This window comes from Gadus morhua, chromosome 18, assembly GCF_902167405.1.
Source record: "Gadus morhua chromosome 18, gadMor3.0, whole genome shotgun sequence".
NCBI lineage: Eukaryota > Metazoa > Chordata > Actinopteri > Gadiformes > Gadidae > Gadus > Gadus morhua.
The window spans coordinates 11,878,360-11,895,029 of NC_044065.1; the positions used below are offsets into that span (position 1 = coordinate 11,878,360).

Sequence of the window (16,670 nt, forward strand, 5' to 3'; positions counted from 1 at the left end):
TTTTTTGAACAAACTGGCAGTGAAAAAGAGCAGTGTGGGCCCAGGTGTGTCAGTCAGCCGTCAGACCCAACGGATAACACTGTTTACCTGGCTAAAGCGGGACACAAACACAGGTCCAGACTGGCACTGCAGAGGGACACGGCGGGACAGACGGACTGTGGCTTTAGCATGCTGGAGCTAACACTTCAGAAACCTGAAATCGCCGTATGAGTCCGCAAGGTGTTCCCCATGTGGTTTGGACTGTATGCATGGTGTGAACCTGGATCACAGGTCTAAACGTGGAGCTAAACGTTGAGTACATGCCTGTGGCTAGTGTATTCCAATTTTAGTAAATAACCTCAGACACACAGTTACGTTTTGGGTAAGGTGTAACCCCAAGCAGCTTTGGCCCTTATTGCTTCGCCTCAAACTGCCAAATTCGTCACATAGAAAGCATCCCACACTACTGATAATAATAAGAAAAAGGCATGGTACACCAAGTCAAGACCCTTTCATGTTATTAAATCGTTAATTTGTTTCCACATAGTCGGGCACGTCAATAAGGTCAAGCTGCCAAATGAAGATGATAAATATTCCAATCGCTAGATTGTCGTTATAACAAGTGATGAATCATAACGATGAATTATTACACTTTAACAAGATCCATTTTTTCATAATCTTGTTGAATATGAGGTTGCGTTACAACTGTCCTTGACTACTCCACCTTAGGGAGAACGCCACTAATAGTGGAATTAGTTGAATGGAGGTAAGGCAGGAATCATAGGTTTCTCTTAAATTCTAAACATTAAATTCTAAACATTATTATATTTACCACAGTGAGCACGAATGATGATAATCATATAGTGTCTTAAAAGATACGACTAAAAACGCACTAGTCAATTCAAATTCCGGATTAAAACAAAAACAGGCATGGTGTAATCGATTTGGTTATGAACTGTTATCTTGGTTGGTTTCACAAGAAGGCACTATTATCCAGGGCTCCATTTGGACTTTTATTTTTTTTTAATACATGATGGAGTCCAACTGGTTTATTTAATTGAATTACACTGGCGCACGCATGTTCTGCACAATTCTCTCTTTGCACCAACTCAGTAAACAATATAACTCCTGATCTTTGAAACAAGATCACAATAAATTTCAAATTCAAATGCAAAAGTAAACTGTAAAACATTCAAATAGGCCACTGCTACTCCAGAGACAAACATTTTAACATTTTCCATCACAGTAAACCAAACAGATATTACAACAACAAAAAACACCCCGAAAGCAAATTCTATAAAAATGTGATCTGAAGAGACAATGCTAATCTTTCCTTTAAAACTTTTATGTTATTAAGGAGGTGCTTTCTTCCAAACAAATTTACGGTGTATTCTGATGGAGCTGTTCAGCCCACTTGTTCTATACCCGGGATCGAACCCAGAACCGCCAGAACGCCCTAGCCACTACATTATCCTGTGATGGTGACGGCCCTGTCCTGTATTGGCAATGGTTTTTAGTTTAGGAATACAATCATCACTCATGTAAAAAGTGGATTCCATGCAGCCCTACTAAAATCTCATTACAGATCAAAATAAATCAAACTAAAAATACCATCTGACTGTGTCTCGGCTGGTTGGCAAGTGTTTCTAGGCCAGGCCTTTAGTTATGATCGAGTTATCACCTTTTGCCGATTTGTTCCTAATGGTGCCAGAGCGCTTTCCATTCAAACAACAGCCAATTATGCCACCTGGTATGATTTCTGCCAATTTCAATGGGAGTTAAAAGAATGCCTTCCAAGCAAATGTCCACATTTTTGCACTTTGAGTACCTTTGAAACTAGCGAGAAGAACATAAAAGGCGTTATATTGCCAGAAGGTACGAGCTGGAGTATAGACTAATATGGAACCATTGATCCATGTTTAAGGGAGGAAGAGTAATCCCTTTAAAAAAAAAAAGTACACGTACTGCATCACTGCGGTCCTCTCTCTCACGTCACACTGCCCACTCAAAGACAAAACGATTACTGTCAAAACTAGATTTTTTTTCAAGCTATAAAGGGCACTCCCGACTGCACTTATAAAACAAAACCCAGCTATGATACTAAACTGTGAGGGAAAGCCTGGGGCGCAACTCTACACATGGTTGGTTGAGGTAGTCAGGTTCACTGCCCTCACGTTCTGCCTCAGCTCTTTTTACCATCGCACGGGAAAAAGGACAGCTTAAACCAGGGAAGCGGTTCAGACACAGCACAGATGACCTCGACCAGGTGCTGCAAAGCATTGTGGGTTGTACAGATTCAGGGTTTGGTCCCGCAAATAAGGTGTATATCTTCTCAGTATTTATTATTGGAAAGTATTAGTTAATATTGAAAAATAAATAGTAACAAATGTGATCAGTGTTTGCTACCATTCAGTCATTGCAGAAATTATTTGATCCATAGCAACTTAGTGGAGTCAGCTAAAGGTTATTAAGGAGCTAGCAGAGGTTATACGGTAAGGAATTTTTTTGTCTGTTGCGTCAAATAATGTTGGGAGTGTGAATGTAGCTTGTTATTGTTCATTAGTTATCAATGTTAACTGACTCTGAGATAGCGGACACAAGGTCACTGTTTAGAGTTGTTTTATAAAAAAGCACATATCACAGAACCCCCCTCCAAGTTCCACTGCAACATAAAAATAAGAATGATAAAGCTCACTTTAGGTGAACTATGGCAATACAGCATACGGCTTGCATTCTGTGGCTTAAACGCATGAACGACAAACATGTGAGCACTAACCCTGGCCGTAAAGGAAATGGCGTTCTACAAGCGCAGGTATACGAGGAACGTCGGATGGCCGCAAGCGTCTTTCGTCGCTGGGCCTTCGTGGCTTTTTCCCGCCTCGTTGGTTGTAACACCATTAGACGACGTTTTATAAATCGCCCGGACGTGTATGCTGAGGTACCCTTTTGGCCTGAGATCCACCAGATACACGTTTGATAGAATAAGCAATACAAAAGAATAGAATTGTTAATTCACATTTCCCTCTCTATTTTGTTAAAACTACCCTCAGTCACCTAAAGAAAACTCTTCACCTTAATCCGACTGAAGTCATCTCCTCAGCAATCCTCAAATGCACTGCTCAATTTGTCAAATGCTTAATTTTAGCAACGACAAAAGCGTATTATTTTTTCACCACTTCTCACAGCCAAGATACTTCCAACACGTTCTGGCGCTTGATTAGCACATTGGTCACACAATAAAGCCAAGCATTTCCAATTCACAGTAAAAAAAAAAGAGATAAATAAATATTAATAAAAGCCTCAAGTAAACAACACTGTAAAAATAGGATGTGTGTAGGTGGAGAAACAGCGCCCTCTGTTTGTCACCTGAGGTCCAGCACGCTAATTTTTGAATCCCTCACGACCACATGTTTACAGATCTGGAGGCAGAAAAAGAACAAAATCGATTCAACAAGAAGAGACAAAAAGCCACATAAAGATAAAGGCAACAGTCCAAAAAATGAACGATGTACACGTGCACTTACGGTAAACAGAACCGGCTCTTTAGAGTGAGGGTGAAACCCTTTCAGTCTGCAGGCCGACACCTCGGCCATGCCCGGGCTGGTCAGCTTAAAAACACCCGTACTGAGAAAGAGAAGAAGCGAGACGGAGAAAGAGTGAGAAACAGATTTCAATCTACAAAGGAAACATGTTCCAGCATAAGAAAGCGGTAAATCACAGTCATCACATGTTCCTCCTGCGGCCAAAGGACCCAGAGAGAGGCAGCGAGAGCTAGGAGACACCCACGCTCAGACTCAGTGTACATCTATTACACACAAACACCCGGGAGACCGCCACGAGTGTGCGTTCGCTGGAGGGTGTCCGTGACGAGGGGGGACTTACTCGTTGTGTTTGGGTGCACACACAATGGCGATGGCCTCAGGCAGCATGAGCTGGTAGGAGCAGTGTGTGTGGAGGTCCACACTGGACAGGAACGCTGTCTGGGTGGGGTGGGTCTGGAGCCAGGGAGGGAAACAATCATTTGAGGGAGTCTGATCACCAAAGTTGTTTGTTGAACTAATGATAGGATGACTGTACAAAGGAGTGCCACCGAGGCATTTTCATACAATCAAGATGTATTTTGGGACTGCAATCAGTCTCAGAGGTATTCACAGGATCCCACGCACCGCCCATCCCAGCGGCCGCCCTTTAGAGTCAATCATGGGTTTTGCACGGTAAACCTTGTTCTTTTCATGCCATGTCTCACAAAAGACTTGGTGGAGGTTGGAATCGAACAGGCATCCCAAGGTAGTAGGGACAAACGCTGTACCAATACACTACATCAACCACACTCACACCAAAGCATGCAAAGGCTCACGCACACATACGCACGCCACATTGACGTAAATAGAGAGACACACAAATGATGTACACATGTTAAGGGAAGGGTCCTCTATGTTCCTGGCAAGTTTCAAGTTCTTGCCTCCAACTTACGCAGACTTGTGATGAAAATTGAGCATTAGCGCTTAGCCTAGCATTTTTTACAAATTTTCAAATTGGCGCTGTGAGCTCATTTTTGGAGCCATCGACACACATTTTTGCACACATGTGCAGGAGGGTGGTCTCTATGTGCATGTGCATTCTGCTTCCTTCTGAAGCTGACTTTCGGGTTGATTGAGTAATGTTTGCAAATAATTAATATATATATATATTGCAACTAAATATACATTTTGGCCCCTAAATATATACCTGTACATATATGGATATATATATAACGTTAAGTGTTTCACAAATCTATGAAAGACTTAGGGCTGTGGTCTATTGTTGTCCTGTGAAGCCCATTGAGGCTGGAACTGTGCTTAAAGGCAATGCAAATAAGCTTGCTTTGATACACGGAGCTTAACAGAGGTTAATATACCACTTGAAAGCTCCTGCTGGATGACCAGATGTAAATGTAATACAGCGAACCTTCTTTTGACCTCGTGGCTGTGTTCTAGCAGTATTTACAGAGACAACAGATCGATTACAAAGCCCAGAGAGACAATAACAAGCAGGTAGGAGGGCAACAATAGCCGCGCTCGTGTCAAATATCAGCACACATCCCAGGCTAAAAAAGCAGAACCGGAATAAGACAATATACTCTGTCACCCAAAACAATACAAATACACAACATTTGTAAGAAAAGAAACAAGGTTTTTCGGCTTCATCATATTTAGAATATATTTCTGCCAAAGTTACCAGCCATCCTCACACCAAAACCCTCTACTGCTAAGTGTTAGCCTATTATTTGAGAACATGCACACACACCCAGCATGTGACTAATATTTTAGTCCTCCATTCCTCTACTGACTCCACTTTTGCTCTCTCTCTCTCTCTCTCTCTCTCTCTCTCTCTCTCTCTCTCTCTCTCTCTCTCTCTCTCTCTCTCTCTCTCTCTCTCTCTCTCTCTCTATGCACTGTGAAAATATGGAAATATGAGGGTTTGGTTTCCATGGTGATAGGATAATATCCATATTACAATGGAGGTCACTATGTGTGTGTGTGTGTGTGTGTGTGTGTGTGTGTGTGTGTGTGTGTGTGTGTCTGTGTGTCTGTGTGTCTGTGTGTCCTTGCTCTGTGTAATGCATGTTCTCTGTGCGTGCACCAGCGTGTGTGTGTGTGTGTGTGTGTGTGTGTGTGTGTATGTGTGCGTGTCCATACATGTATCCAGCCCAGCGTTAGCAGGTTGTGGTGGTCCTGGAAGCTGAACAGTTCCTCCACGTTCTCCATGTCACAGAAGTCTGGCCCGGCGGACTGCTTAGGAACCACCACATGGGTCAGCAGGAACTCATTCTGGGTCTGGAGGGAGTGAGGGAGGGAGGGAGGGAGAAGAGAGGGAGGTTTTAGTGTTCCGGTAGAGTGAAACCGTGGAGTATTTCTAATCCTAAAGTCGAAACAGTATAAATTTCAGTATAAATAGAGTCAAAATATCAGGGCTCATATTGCGTGCAATGGTTTGTCACCATGAAAGGAATGCTTATAATGAGCTAAAAAAAGGGCTTCAGAATTCATTACAGATAATGGGCTTGTCAAGGGCTTATTTTTCAACCTATTCACATCCCAGACATTTAAAAAGAGTAGATGGAGTTGCTAACACGTACAATATTGACATTTTTTAAACTGAAAGGATATTATGATTCAGACCAAAAATGAAACAATAATTCAGTTAATATTGTTATTATGGGGCCTGTTTGCTAGCATATATTTTCAGTTGACTTGTTTGTTTGCTTGTTCTGTTCGCTATTGGATTAGCTACTCTTGTTCACTGGTAATTTTGCTAGCCAGTTATGATGGATTAGAGACCACACACCTAACGATAGATAAAAAAAAAAAACTGTCCCGATTTTCAAAACCGAAAATCTCGCCAATCTCTCGTAATAAAATTCTTGAATTTAGTCTAAACCAAAACGGCGGTCGGCCGTAAGGAGGTACTAGCTATCTTACCTTTTGCAATCGTTATTTCTGAATCTTTTTAATTTGTTGATTTGTTGGCGTGCCACAGAGTGTGTTGGTGAGTCAATCAGTTGGATAGTCTTTTAGCCAGTAAGTAAGCTGGTTGTTACCAGTTTTCCACAGAGCACTCCACAGGTCTCGATCCCCCTAGCCGTATTGGAGTCGGCCAATAACAGGAAGCGATACGTCAGGTCTCTGGGAATAGCAACTCTCCTCAAACCTTCAATACGCTGGGCTGGAGAGTCAGTGAGAGTCAGTGAGAGAGAGAGAGAGAGAGAGAGAGAGAGAGAGAGAGAGAGAGAGAGAGAGAGAGAGAGAGAGAGAGAGAGAGAGAGAGAGAGAGAAAGAGAGAGAGAGAGAGAGAGAGAGAGAGAGAGAGAGAGAGAGAGAGAGAGAGAGAGAGAGAGAGAGAGAGAGAGAGAGAGAGAGAGACGTGACCTTTCTGGGGTATAGAGATGAGAATGGACCCTGGAGCAAACACTTTCTGAAAACAATATGAACTAGTCACTACATTGAGGAAAGCTGCTGGCAGTGTTATGCACTGCCCTGCAATCAACTAGCTGGCTAGGAATACAATATACTGTTGATAACAATTACTTCTGCTTGACCATAAAGCGGCGAACGATCAGGCTAACAACAAAAAAGGATAAGGGAACCAATATGATAAGGTTTGTTACACAGGTAATGACACACTGAGTCAATACAGGATATGCTACAGGATTGCAGGTACATTCAATACAATACAGCATAATGCATTGGATACTCAAACACTTGTTGTTACTGGAACTAACAAATGGATGTGTAAGCAAGCTTGTATTTAGCTTTTTGGTTGTAAGTGTGTGTGAGTGAGTGAGTTAATACTCACTCTGTGCTCCAGTGAGAGAGGCAGCTGGCCTACTAACATGCACAGCCGATTTATTCCTGTTGGGGTCAGCCCCCTGGGCGCGCACATTGTTTTTGATTGGCTGCCTGGACAGGCAGGAACCGTCAGTCACTTCAGGCACTTTATGCTCGGTCTGGAAAGTAGAAAGAGAGCGAGAGAGAGCAAGCGAGAGAGAGCGAGAGATAGAGAGCGAGAGAGAGAGAGAGAAGGAGAGAGAGAGAAGGAGAGAGAGATTCATTACGTTAATTCATTCAAATAAATTAACCGGGCAGCTCTGTCGGGCCACCAAAGAAACTAACAAGACGGGAAGCAGTAGATCCGTCCTCCGTTGGCTAGACAGGAAATAATTTGATTTTAAATCTATTGACTCATGAACGTGGTGTATCAATCAGACAAGTGTTTATTTCAAGTTTGGACTTGTCTGTAAATAAATAAGGGGCAGGATAATGTACTGGTAACGTTATGGAGAGTAGCTGGGGAGAGTCCCAGTCAAAAGGTACTGGATTCCAGCACAAATGTCCAATACCCACTCAGAATTGGCATGTATCTGTGTTCTTTAAGTGTCAGCTAAATTACTTAATAGTAATACAAAATCAAAGTAGTTACTCTAAAGTGCACTTTCACGTTTTTGCGCTGGTGGGTCCATCTGAGACATAAATAATACAGTTAGCTAGAATATTTAATGTATACCTTCTGCTCCAACTCCTCTCCTTTCCGATTGGCTAATTCCTGCCGTCGTAGTTGGTCCTCAAAGAAGCGGAACTGTTCTGATTCTATCTGCATTCGCCTGAGCGAGGCTACCCTCTGTTTCTCCTCCTCCAATAGGGAGAGCCGATGTCTCTCCCTGTCCAAGAAGGAGAGGTGTGGAGGTGGGTGCTGGACACGCCCGTCCACCACCACTGACTGGCTCTGGGAGAGGAGAGGGGGGGGTTCATGGCAAAATGAGTTCATCTCAATGAAGGACATGGGGAAATAATGGGAAAATATCCAATGAGTTGCAATGAATAATCTCGCAAGGGAACAGATATCTTTGTCTGGCAGAATTATAATTAAATTGTCTTTACCAAAAACTTCCTATAACTCTCTCCAAATCAAAACTAAATTGCAACATGTAAACGTTGTGCATTAATACCCAATGGGAAACAATGATGAAACACGCACAAACACGAAAGGGACGTGGCACAAATGCAAACCTACAATAAGGCACCAAATATAAACAACATACACACCGATACAGCTTAAGAAGTACACTTGATTTGATGGAGCCTTAAACACACCAGTACCTAAATCACAGCCGCACACCTCCATAAGAATAATGAATAATAATAATAATGATGGGATTTAATTTATATTTGCTACAGCTCTTTTCTACTACTCAAAGAAACTCACACAGAAGGATCATAATAGAGTCCCCAGTATATATCACATCACTCCCCTATCTACCGATATGTATCTCTCCATTACAACAATGCACTCAATTACTATTAAAACACTCACCATGTGGACACCGTTCCACTGAATAATTCCCATTAGGGCTTTAACAGCAAATCAACAACAACAACAACACCTCTGTTCGCTCCGTCTGCTTGGCGAGAGATTTAGACACCTGACTAATCTGCTTATCTCACACACAGATCCAGCCAATGGACAGCATTCATGAACTAATGGAAGGCTGCTGTCTGGTTCGTCCATGGGACGATGGGAGTCCTAGTACCCATGGTATGGCCCACCCAAACATCCACATACACACGCAGCGCGTAGACGGGGGCATCGCCCACACACCTGGGCTCTCAGGTGCTCTGTGTGCTCCTTGTTGTACTTCTCGTGGAGCAGCTTCTTCAGCTCGTCCTTACGGGGAAACGCCACGTCCTGAAGTTTCTGTGTGTGTGTGTGTGCGCGTTAGAGAGAGAGAGAGAGAGAGAGAGAGAGAGAGAGAGAGAGAGAGAGAGAGAGAGAGAGAGAGAGATGACAGAAAAAAAGACAGGAGAATAAATACTAGGGTTGATTGGTAATAAAAATATCACAATTGTATTCTATATTACTAAAACAACTACAGCTATGTTTAATGCACAGGTAACATTGAAACGTAATTGCAGTTGAGCCAGTTTTCTCCCTCCCTGCCTTCTTGACAATCAATTGCTCTGGTGGGAAACATAATCAATGTATCCAGCAGTAGTGGATAGGGCACTTTTCTTTTGTACAAAAGATACTTTGCAAGGCATTGTGTGAAAAGTGAGCACTAGGTGGACATCACATTAGTCAACTCTTACCTTCATGATGAGCTGTTTCTCTGGAACACTACACTGATGGTAGTCCCTATGGCTGGGAAGTTTCTCGACAAACAACCTACACACACACACACACACACACACACACACACACACACACACACACACACACACACACACACACACACACACACACACACACACACACACACACACACACACACACATCTGATCAATAATTCTCAATGATTTGATGAATGAAAAAACTAACTTATGAATTAATGAATAATAACGGCATTTAGCAACTTCAGTCATTCATCTAGATGTATTGAGTTCATGTCGCTGTTCACTGTGTACATATGTGTTTGCATACTATGTCTACAACTGTGTTTATTTTGCGGTTGTTGGTATGTTCTTGTGTCATTAAATCAATCCTTTTTCTACATCTCCACAGGATTAATAACAGAAAAAGTGCCTAATAGTAGAGCTGTGTGCATAAGAAAACCTGTGCCAACAAATTTGGTGAATAACCACTGATTGTGTTAAGAGTTGAACAAGGCAACATTACAGTGCTCACAAAACCACCACACAAACGGCAATCACTCATGGGGTTCATGCACTCTAAAATGAAGCGCACTTCAGGCTTTCAATTCGTCTCAGGAAGAGGTGTGACCACAAGTGGTGGGTGGCTTAATTCTGTCTCTTTTGTTACACAGTGAGAGAATCACAGCATGAGGAAGTTAGAGCGACATCACACTAACATACGACATAAACAGAGATAACAACAGTGTTGATCAGCCAGTAAGTATATTGGTGCTTGATATTGATTGTACGCTTCGATTGAGCTCTTGCTTCACCTTGGCCTTGGATAAACCTGCACCAAGGTGGCTGAATCTAAACCTAGTAGCCTGGTTCAATAGACCTCTACGTCTCTCTGGAGCTCTTTATGGAGTTTGAATCCCTCCTGGGATTCTGTCCTTGATTTCCCCATGCACGATTTGTTTTCCCACCTCTGACCACCAAAATAAATTGAGCTTCAAACCGCTAGTCTTTAGAAACATGGTAGGGTGTGAACCATTGTCGGTACTCACTCCTTAAATCTCACTCCTTCGTCTTACATGCGTTCCTCCTCCACGCCCTTCTGCTCTCGCTCTCCTTAAAACCCTTAAATCATACCTGCAGCACCTTGAATATCATGATTATCCTCACTATTTTCCTGATCCCTACTTTGATTATCTCCATTAATGACATCCCCATTATCCTCATCAGTATTATGAGTATCTCCATTATTAACATCAGCATTATCCTCATCAGTATTATGATAAAAAATCACCGCCACTCATCCTCCTATCACTGGTCTCTGCGCGGCGGCTTTGGCGGCGCCTTACGTGATGAACTTGTTGTAGAGGACGTAGGCGTTCTCCAGGCTGCCCTCCTCCAGGTACACCGCCGCCATGCGCTCCATCTCCACCCCCGAGCGGAGGTAGCGCCGCGGCGTGATGTCCTCGTTGATCTCCACGCTGCAGCCCATCTTGGTGAGCGCCCGCACGCGCTCCACCGCGCTCAGGGACACGTCCGTGTAGTCCGGCTCCGCAGCCAGCTTCTTCTGTAGGGGGGGAGGGAGGGGGGGGACCGGACCATCAGGAACAGGGGGTGGGGGTGGGGGAGGAGGGTGGAGGACTGTTGGGTTGGTGGGCGGGTGGGCGGGTGGAGGAAGATGGACTGATGTACACACATGGATGGGTGGTTGTCTGAATTTAAGAATAAATAGATGAATGGATGAAGGAGGAGGAATGATCATGACGATGAATGGCTAGATGGATGGATACATGCACACTGTAATATACACGGACGGTTGCGTGAGTGCATGAAATCAGGAAAGTCAAAATATGTCTGTCTGTATGGATGGATGAATGGATGGCTGTATGTCTGGACGAAGCGGCTGCCTGGAGGATGGATCAGAACACGTGTGATCATGGTTAAGATCGGCAGTGGTAAACTCCCAACCACTCCAAACCAGCATGAGCTGGATCACACTCTAAAATCAAAATTCCATTTAAGTTGGTAGAGTTTCTGCTGTCGCCACTATCACACTTGTTGGCATAGATGTATCGTTAGCAGTTGTTGCTTGGCAACCACTATCAGTGCGCTTACATGGTCGTGTCAAGTCCAAGAGTGCATCTGAAACAGCATACTAAATAGTAGGGAATAGCAGAGAATGGTATTTGGTAGTATGTCCAAAAGATATATGCAGATTGTATAGAAGAAAACATTGGATGATTTCTAGCAAAATAATGTAGAAGTCAAACTATGGACACTACAGTACCACACAATTCGTAGCATCTAGTCTGTGTAGTATGTGTAAAGCCATACTCAACCCTTAACCTTCTTAATATAACATAATTCATTGTTGAGGGGTGTGTTTATAAAACAGCATTAGAATGAGAATTACTAACAGGAAGTGACACGCCCATGAAGGTTCTGCTTGGGTTTTTGTCCCTCTTGATCACCAACCGTAACCAGTTTATGTAATAATAACCGTATCCATTTCAAATTACTAACTTAATAAACAAATAAATATCCCTACATAAAACTACAACATTAATAGATTGGTGATTGTATACAATAAAGACCATAAAAGAGAGCCCTTCTATGCTTCTATCAGAACCAAGCAAATGGTGCAAGAATTACATTTTTGAACTGTGGCAACACAACTCATATCTGCTGCTCAGGGTGTAGTTGCTTTCTAAGTAATACTACGATGATTCATATGTGCAAAGAGAGCAGCTGGATGTTAGCTTTGAAAAAGGTGTGCTGGGCTGTAGCTCAGCTGTGACTGGACCACTCTGTTAAAAGCTCTGCCTGTCCGTCTTCACTAGGAGATGACTACTCCTCTGTTCCCCTCGCTCACTGTGTGTGTGTGTGTGTGTGTGTGTGTGTGTGTGTGTGTGTGTGTGTGTGTGTGTGTGTGTGTGTGTGTGTGTGTGTGTGTGTGTGTGTGTGTGTGTGTGTGTCTCCTGTCTTCTATTCAGAAGGAGAAGGGGACAAAAAGGAGAGATCCGCTCACCCACCCCCTCCTCCTCTCACATCTCATCTCGTCAGGATGGAGAGAATGAGATGAATGCAGAAATGGTCGAGATGTAAAGGGGCGGCAGTGAATGAATGGATGGAAGGATAGAGGGGTGAAAAGGGGGAGGGTATAAGAGGTTTGAGGAAAGATAAATTGAAGGAGAGTTGACAGGTGGATACATAGATGTCAAGGTGCTAACAAGTCACAGACACAGAAGACCGTGCATGCACTCACACTCACACACAAAGAAACACACACACACACACACACACACACACACACACACACACACACACAAAACATTCTAGCATTAACGTAACGCAACCTTTGGCTTGAAAAGGGGAAGCGATAACTTTGATATCTGCAAAACACTTCTTACTCCTTAAACTTTCTCTCCTTAAACTTTGCCTCAGTTTCTCACCCCTACATTTACTCGTTCAAAAGTCTTGACAGATATAATGTCCATTATGCTGTCTGAATCTATTGAGCTGCAGATCTGCCTCACAGACCATACTGGTGAAGCCATGGGTGGCCAGAGATACTTAGATATGCAGTCAGTACCAGCTCACACTAAAGACGATGCCTAGAGCAAAGCAAAACAGGAAAATGTTGCTTAATTACAGCCTGTGTATCTGAAGAAAGCCATACATAGACACTGGGAAAATGGATAGCCTGCTTTGTGTGTGGCATGGTGGTTTTGTGTTACTTTTGTGATGCGTTACAGTTGTGTTGTGTAACTGTTGTTTGTGTTGTGTTACTGTTGTGTTGTGTAACTGCACTTTTTGTTGAGTTGGGTTGCGTTACTGTTGTGTTACTATTGTGTAACTGTTGTGTTAGTGTTGTTAGTGTGGAGTTGTCTTTTATCATGTTACCGTTTGTTGTGTGTTTTTCCAGAGCTGTGACTCAGAGTGGAGCTCTTGTGTGGCTAAACTGTGACAAACAGATGAAGAGAAGTATGGCCATCATACTCCCACAGAACACACTCACCAATGTCTTGAAACTGAAGCCCTCCATGGTCAACCCTGGGTGTGTGAGTGTGCGTGTGTGTGTTTGTGAGTGTGCGAGCGTGTCACAGCCTCTGGTCTGTACACAGCCGGGGTGTCCATCTGCCTTTTCCCATGATGCTTCACTGCAAGGATGAGAGAGAGAGAGAGAGAGAGAGAGAGAGAGAGAGAGAGAGAGAGAGAGAGAGAGAGAGAGAGAGAGAGAGAGAGAGAGAGAGAGAGAGAGAGAGAGAGAGAGAGAGAGAGAGAGAGAGAGAGATTAAAAACATTGAGTTATAGACGGACAGACAGAAAGCGATCAAGGCTGACGAGTTGGTTTTGATCGGTGAATGATGATTCACACGCCTGATTTTCTTTCCTTTATTCTCTTGCAACGCTCTCACAATATAATTCTCACTCCCGTAAACGGGAAACCTTATTTCCTTTGCCTTCTTGTAATTAAAGCAAAATTCCATCTATCCAAATTGCTGTGAATAATGAAGACTGAAGCCTAACTACCTAGAGGTCGGGATCCGTGTTACAGAAACGTCCTAAATTGAAAATCTTATCTTACACTTCTCCCTATCTTAACTTAGGATTATACGGCCCCAGAGGTTTGAGGTTAAAACAGGTTTATCAACTGTCACTGAACATTATCTGGCTGAAGTACATTCTCAACTAACTTAACCAAACAGCATACCTCAACGACCTTGAATCCATTTAATTGTTGGCATAACAACCAGTAACAGGCTGTTGACAAGTGACTCATACACTTGCATAAAAAGAGAGAAAAGGAGAGAATTTAAGGGTGATTTCAACTGAAAGGTAAACACGGTCCAAAATACTAAAGCTGCCACCATATTTCTGCTGAGTTTAGTTTACACTAAGCAGCTTCCTGTAGTGCTCCCATTGGTTAGGATACTTTTATCCCGCGCCTATCGGACGGAAGGAATTGATATCCAATACAATCCAACCTTCACAAAATATAATTGCAATGTGTGATGATGGATTATCTTCCTGTCTCCTTTGATCAAGGCTTCTCTAAAATAAGAGTATGATTTGTAAATAAAAACACTAATTAATTAATGATATTTAAAATGTATTAAATCAAAATATGCCATTTCAAAATGCCAGGTTATATTGCCATGGCAACTAGTTTTAGGAGGCTAATAGCACTGAGACAGAGAGAAACGTTTAGAACAATTTATTAATTAACATTTATTTGTTCCATATCTCCATTCATTATTAGTTGTCTTTTGTCCGTTTTCTTGGTTTATTATTGGTTATTATATTATGAATGAACACTAATATGGTGACATTTATGTTTGTCTCAAGGCAATACAGCTAAGGGAATAACCTTCAACTGCATAGAGAGAGAGAGAGAGAGAGAGAGAGAGAGAGAGAGAGAGAGAGAGAGAGAGAGAGAGAGAGAGAGAGAGAGAGAGAGAGAGAGAGAGAGAGAGAGAGAGAGAGAGAGAGAGAGTAGAGAGAGAGAGAGAGAGAGAGAGAGAGAGAGAGAATAGTTTGCAATACAAGAGGTCGATTGAAAAATAGATTGTCTTTTGCAGTATTTTTCATTTGGATTCACTGAACTTGGGTGCAGCTCTTCTCCTATACTCTCCATCTTTCTAGGCATCTCACCCTCTGTTCCTATCCCTTTCTCTATCGCAGCCTCTCTTTCTGTCTCCCCCCCAGTCTCTCTCCTTCCTCTCCACAAACCCTCAATCATCATCAGACGGATATAACACTGGGATAACTCATTTATACAATATGCTGCTCATTACATGTGCCCTAAATTGTCCTCAATTAACAGCATTTTAAGAATTGTGATTAATCAAAGAATATTGAGGGTGGGTACTCTCGCATATTAGTATAGAAGTTGGAAAGCGTATAAATAGGTCAGAAAGCTGGGCAGGCAAGTAGGCAGTTTCTCTGAATGACAGCCAACCAGAAAAGTCAGTCAGCCAGCCAAACCCTCCATAACTGCAAAGAGCAGAAATGCCGAGAATGCCGAAAGAGTTTGGGCTTAATGAAGGATGGGGAAAGTGGAACGAAACGAGGGACAGAAGGGCAAAGTCGTCCTCCAGCACACTGAAACGCAACGTCGACGGACTAATACATATCAGATAAAAATACTATAGCTAGGCCTACCCGACGGCTACACGATATTTCTTTGTAGTATGCCTTGAATAATGAATCAGTTCAATGTTGCTCTTCAACATTCATGCACCTGCGCACTGCCACCTGCTCTGCCAGAGGTTTTCAAAAGATTTGGCCATCGCGACGCGTGTCGTCATTCATTTTCTTTCTAAACACGTTTCCCCAGTGAAAGTACACCACAGGACGAACACGACCGTGGGGTTTTGGAAATAAACAACACTGGCCGTCGTTCACCCCTGTCTCACCTCGTCGCTATTCAAGTATAATACATGATGTAATCATGAATATGGAGGATAAAAAAACGTGCGTTCACTTACCATTTGGTTCACAACTCGAAACCTGGGAGGAATCGGCGCTGCCACATGGGACACATGCTAGGAGTGGGAGAGAGGATAGGGGTAGAGATATGGAGAGAGGGGGGAGAGAGACAGAGGGGACGAGAGACATAGGAGACCGTGAGCATAAATGTCACAATACCTATTTAGTCATCCACAGATCCACTCTGTTGCTGGCGATCACAACAAATGCGATACCTAAAAAAAATCCATGTGCGATCAACCAGACGTGCAGCGATGTAAATCCCAATTCGTTTACCGGCGATGAAATGTCTGGAAAGCTGTGGCTTCGGAAAGTGCCAGAGACAGAGAAGGATGAACCCTCGCCACAGAGTGAATGCTGGTGGCCGCCGAGCTCTGTCCGCTGGCAGGGAAGGTTGGTTCAACTCGCTGACTTACATTAGTGATGGGAAGTAGCAAACGAACTGCCCCTTTTGAACCCCTACCGTAGGCCGACTCGAATATGAATGGGCGAATGGAAATGATGTACAAACAGATATGGGGGTGGCGGGGGGTTGGCGACCCTACTAACAATGGGACTATGCTGTGGACCACAATCCCA

The 16,670-nt window shown here is 43.1% G+C and overlaps 1 protein-coding gene across 3 annotated transcripts; it reads right to left on the bottom strand.

The window, feature by feature from the left end:
- Window positions 1-971: 971 nt before the first annotated feature.
- stambpl1 (STAM binding protein-like 1) lies at window positions 972-16,570 on the bottom strand. Of its 3 annotated transcripts, none has more exons than XM_030339697.1 (13): window positions 16,368-16,570; window positions 16,091-16,147; window positions 13,618-13,759; window positions 10,949-11,166; window positions 9,603-9,678; window positions 9,115-9,210; window positions 8,023-8,241; window positions 7,315-7,465; window positions 6,560-6,684; window positions 5,658-5,795; window positions 3,862-3,974; window positions 3,504-3,603; window positions 972-3,398 (listed from the first exon to the last, which is right to left on the bottom strand). In XM_030339697.1, the coding sequence occupies exons 3-13, from the start codon at window positions 13,642-13,644 to the stop codon at window positions 3,342-3,344; spliced, it is 1,320 nt and encodes a 439-aa protein (XP_030195557.1). In that variant the 5' UTR covers window positions 13,645-13,759; window positions 16,091-16,147; window positions 16,368-16,570; the 3' UTR covers window positions 972-3,341. The 3 variants fall into 3 exon arrangements, with proteins under 3 accessions (XP_030195557.1, XP_030195558.1, XP_030195559.1); XM_030339698.1 differs by having other exon boundaries at window positions 16,307-16,541; XM_030339699.1 differs by lacking the exons at window positions 13,618-13,759; window positions 16,091-16,147; window positions 16,368-16,570 and adding an exon at window positions 12,628-13,611.
- Between the last annotated feature and the right edge of the window lie 100 nt (window positions 16,571-16,670).

What these genes read in the sequence shown, in the direction of transcription:
- stambpl1 (XM_030339697.1), bottom strand. Translation starts at nt 13,644, where the DNA reads ATGGAGGGCTTCAGTTTCAAGACATTG. An exon ending in CTCTACAACAAGTTCATCAC is followed by an intron (nt 9,679 to 10,948) that starts GTAAGGCGCCGC and finishes GTGTGTGTGTAG; the next exon opens with GTTGTTTGTCGAGAAACTTC. An exon ending in AGAAACAGCTCATCATGAAG is followed by an intron (nt 9,211 to 9,602) that starts GTAAGAGTTGAC and finishes ACACACACACAG; the next exon opens with AAACTTCAGGACGTGGCGTT.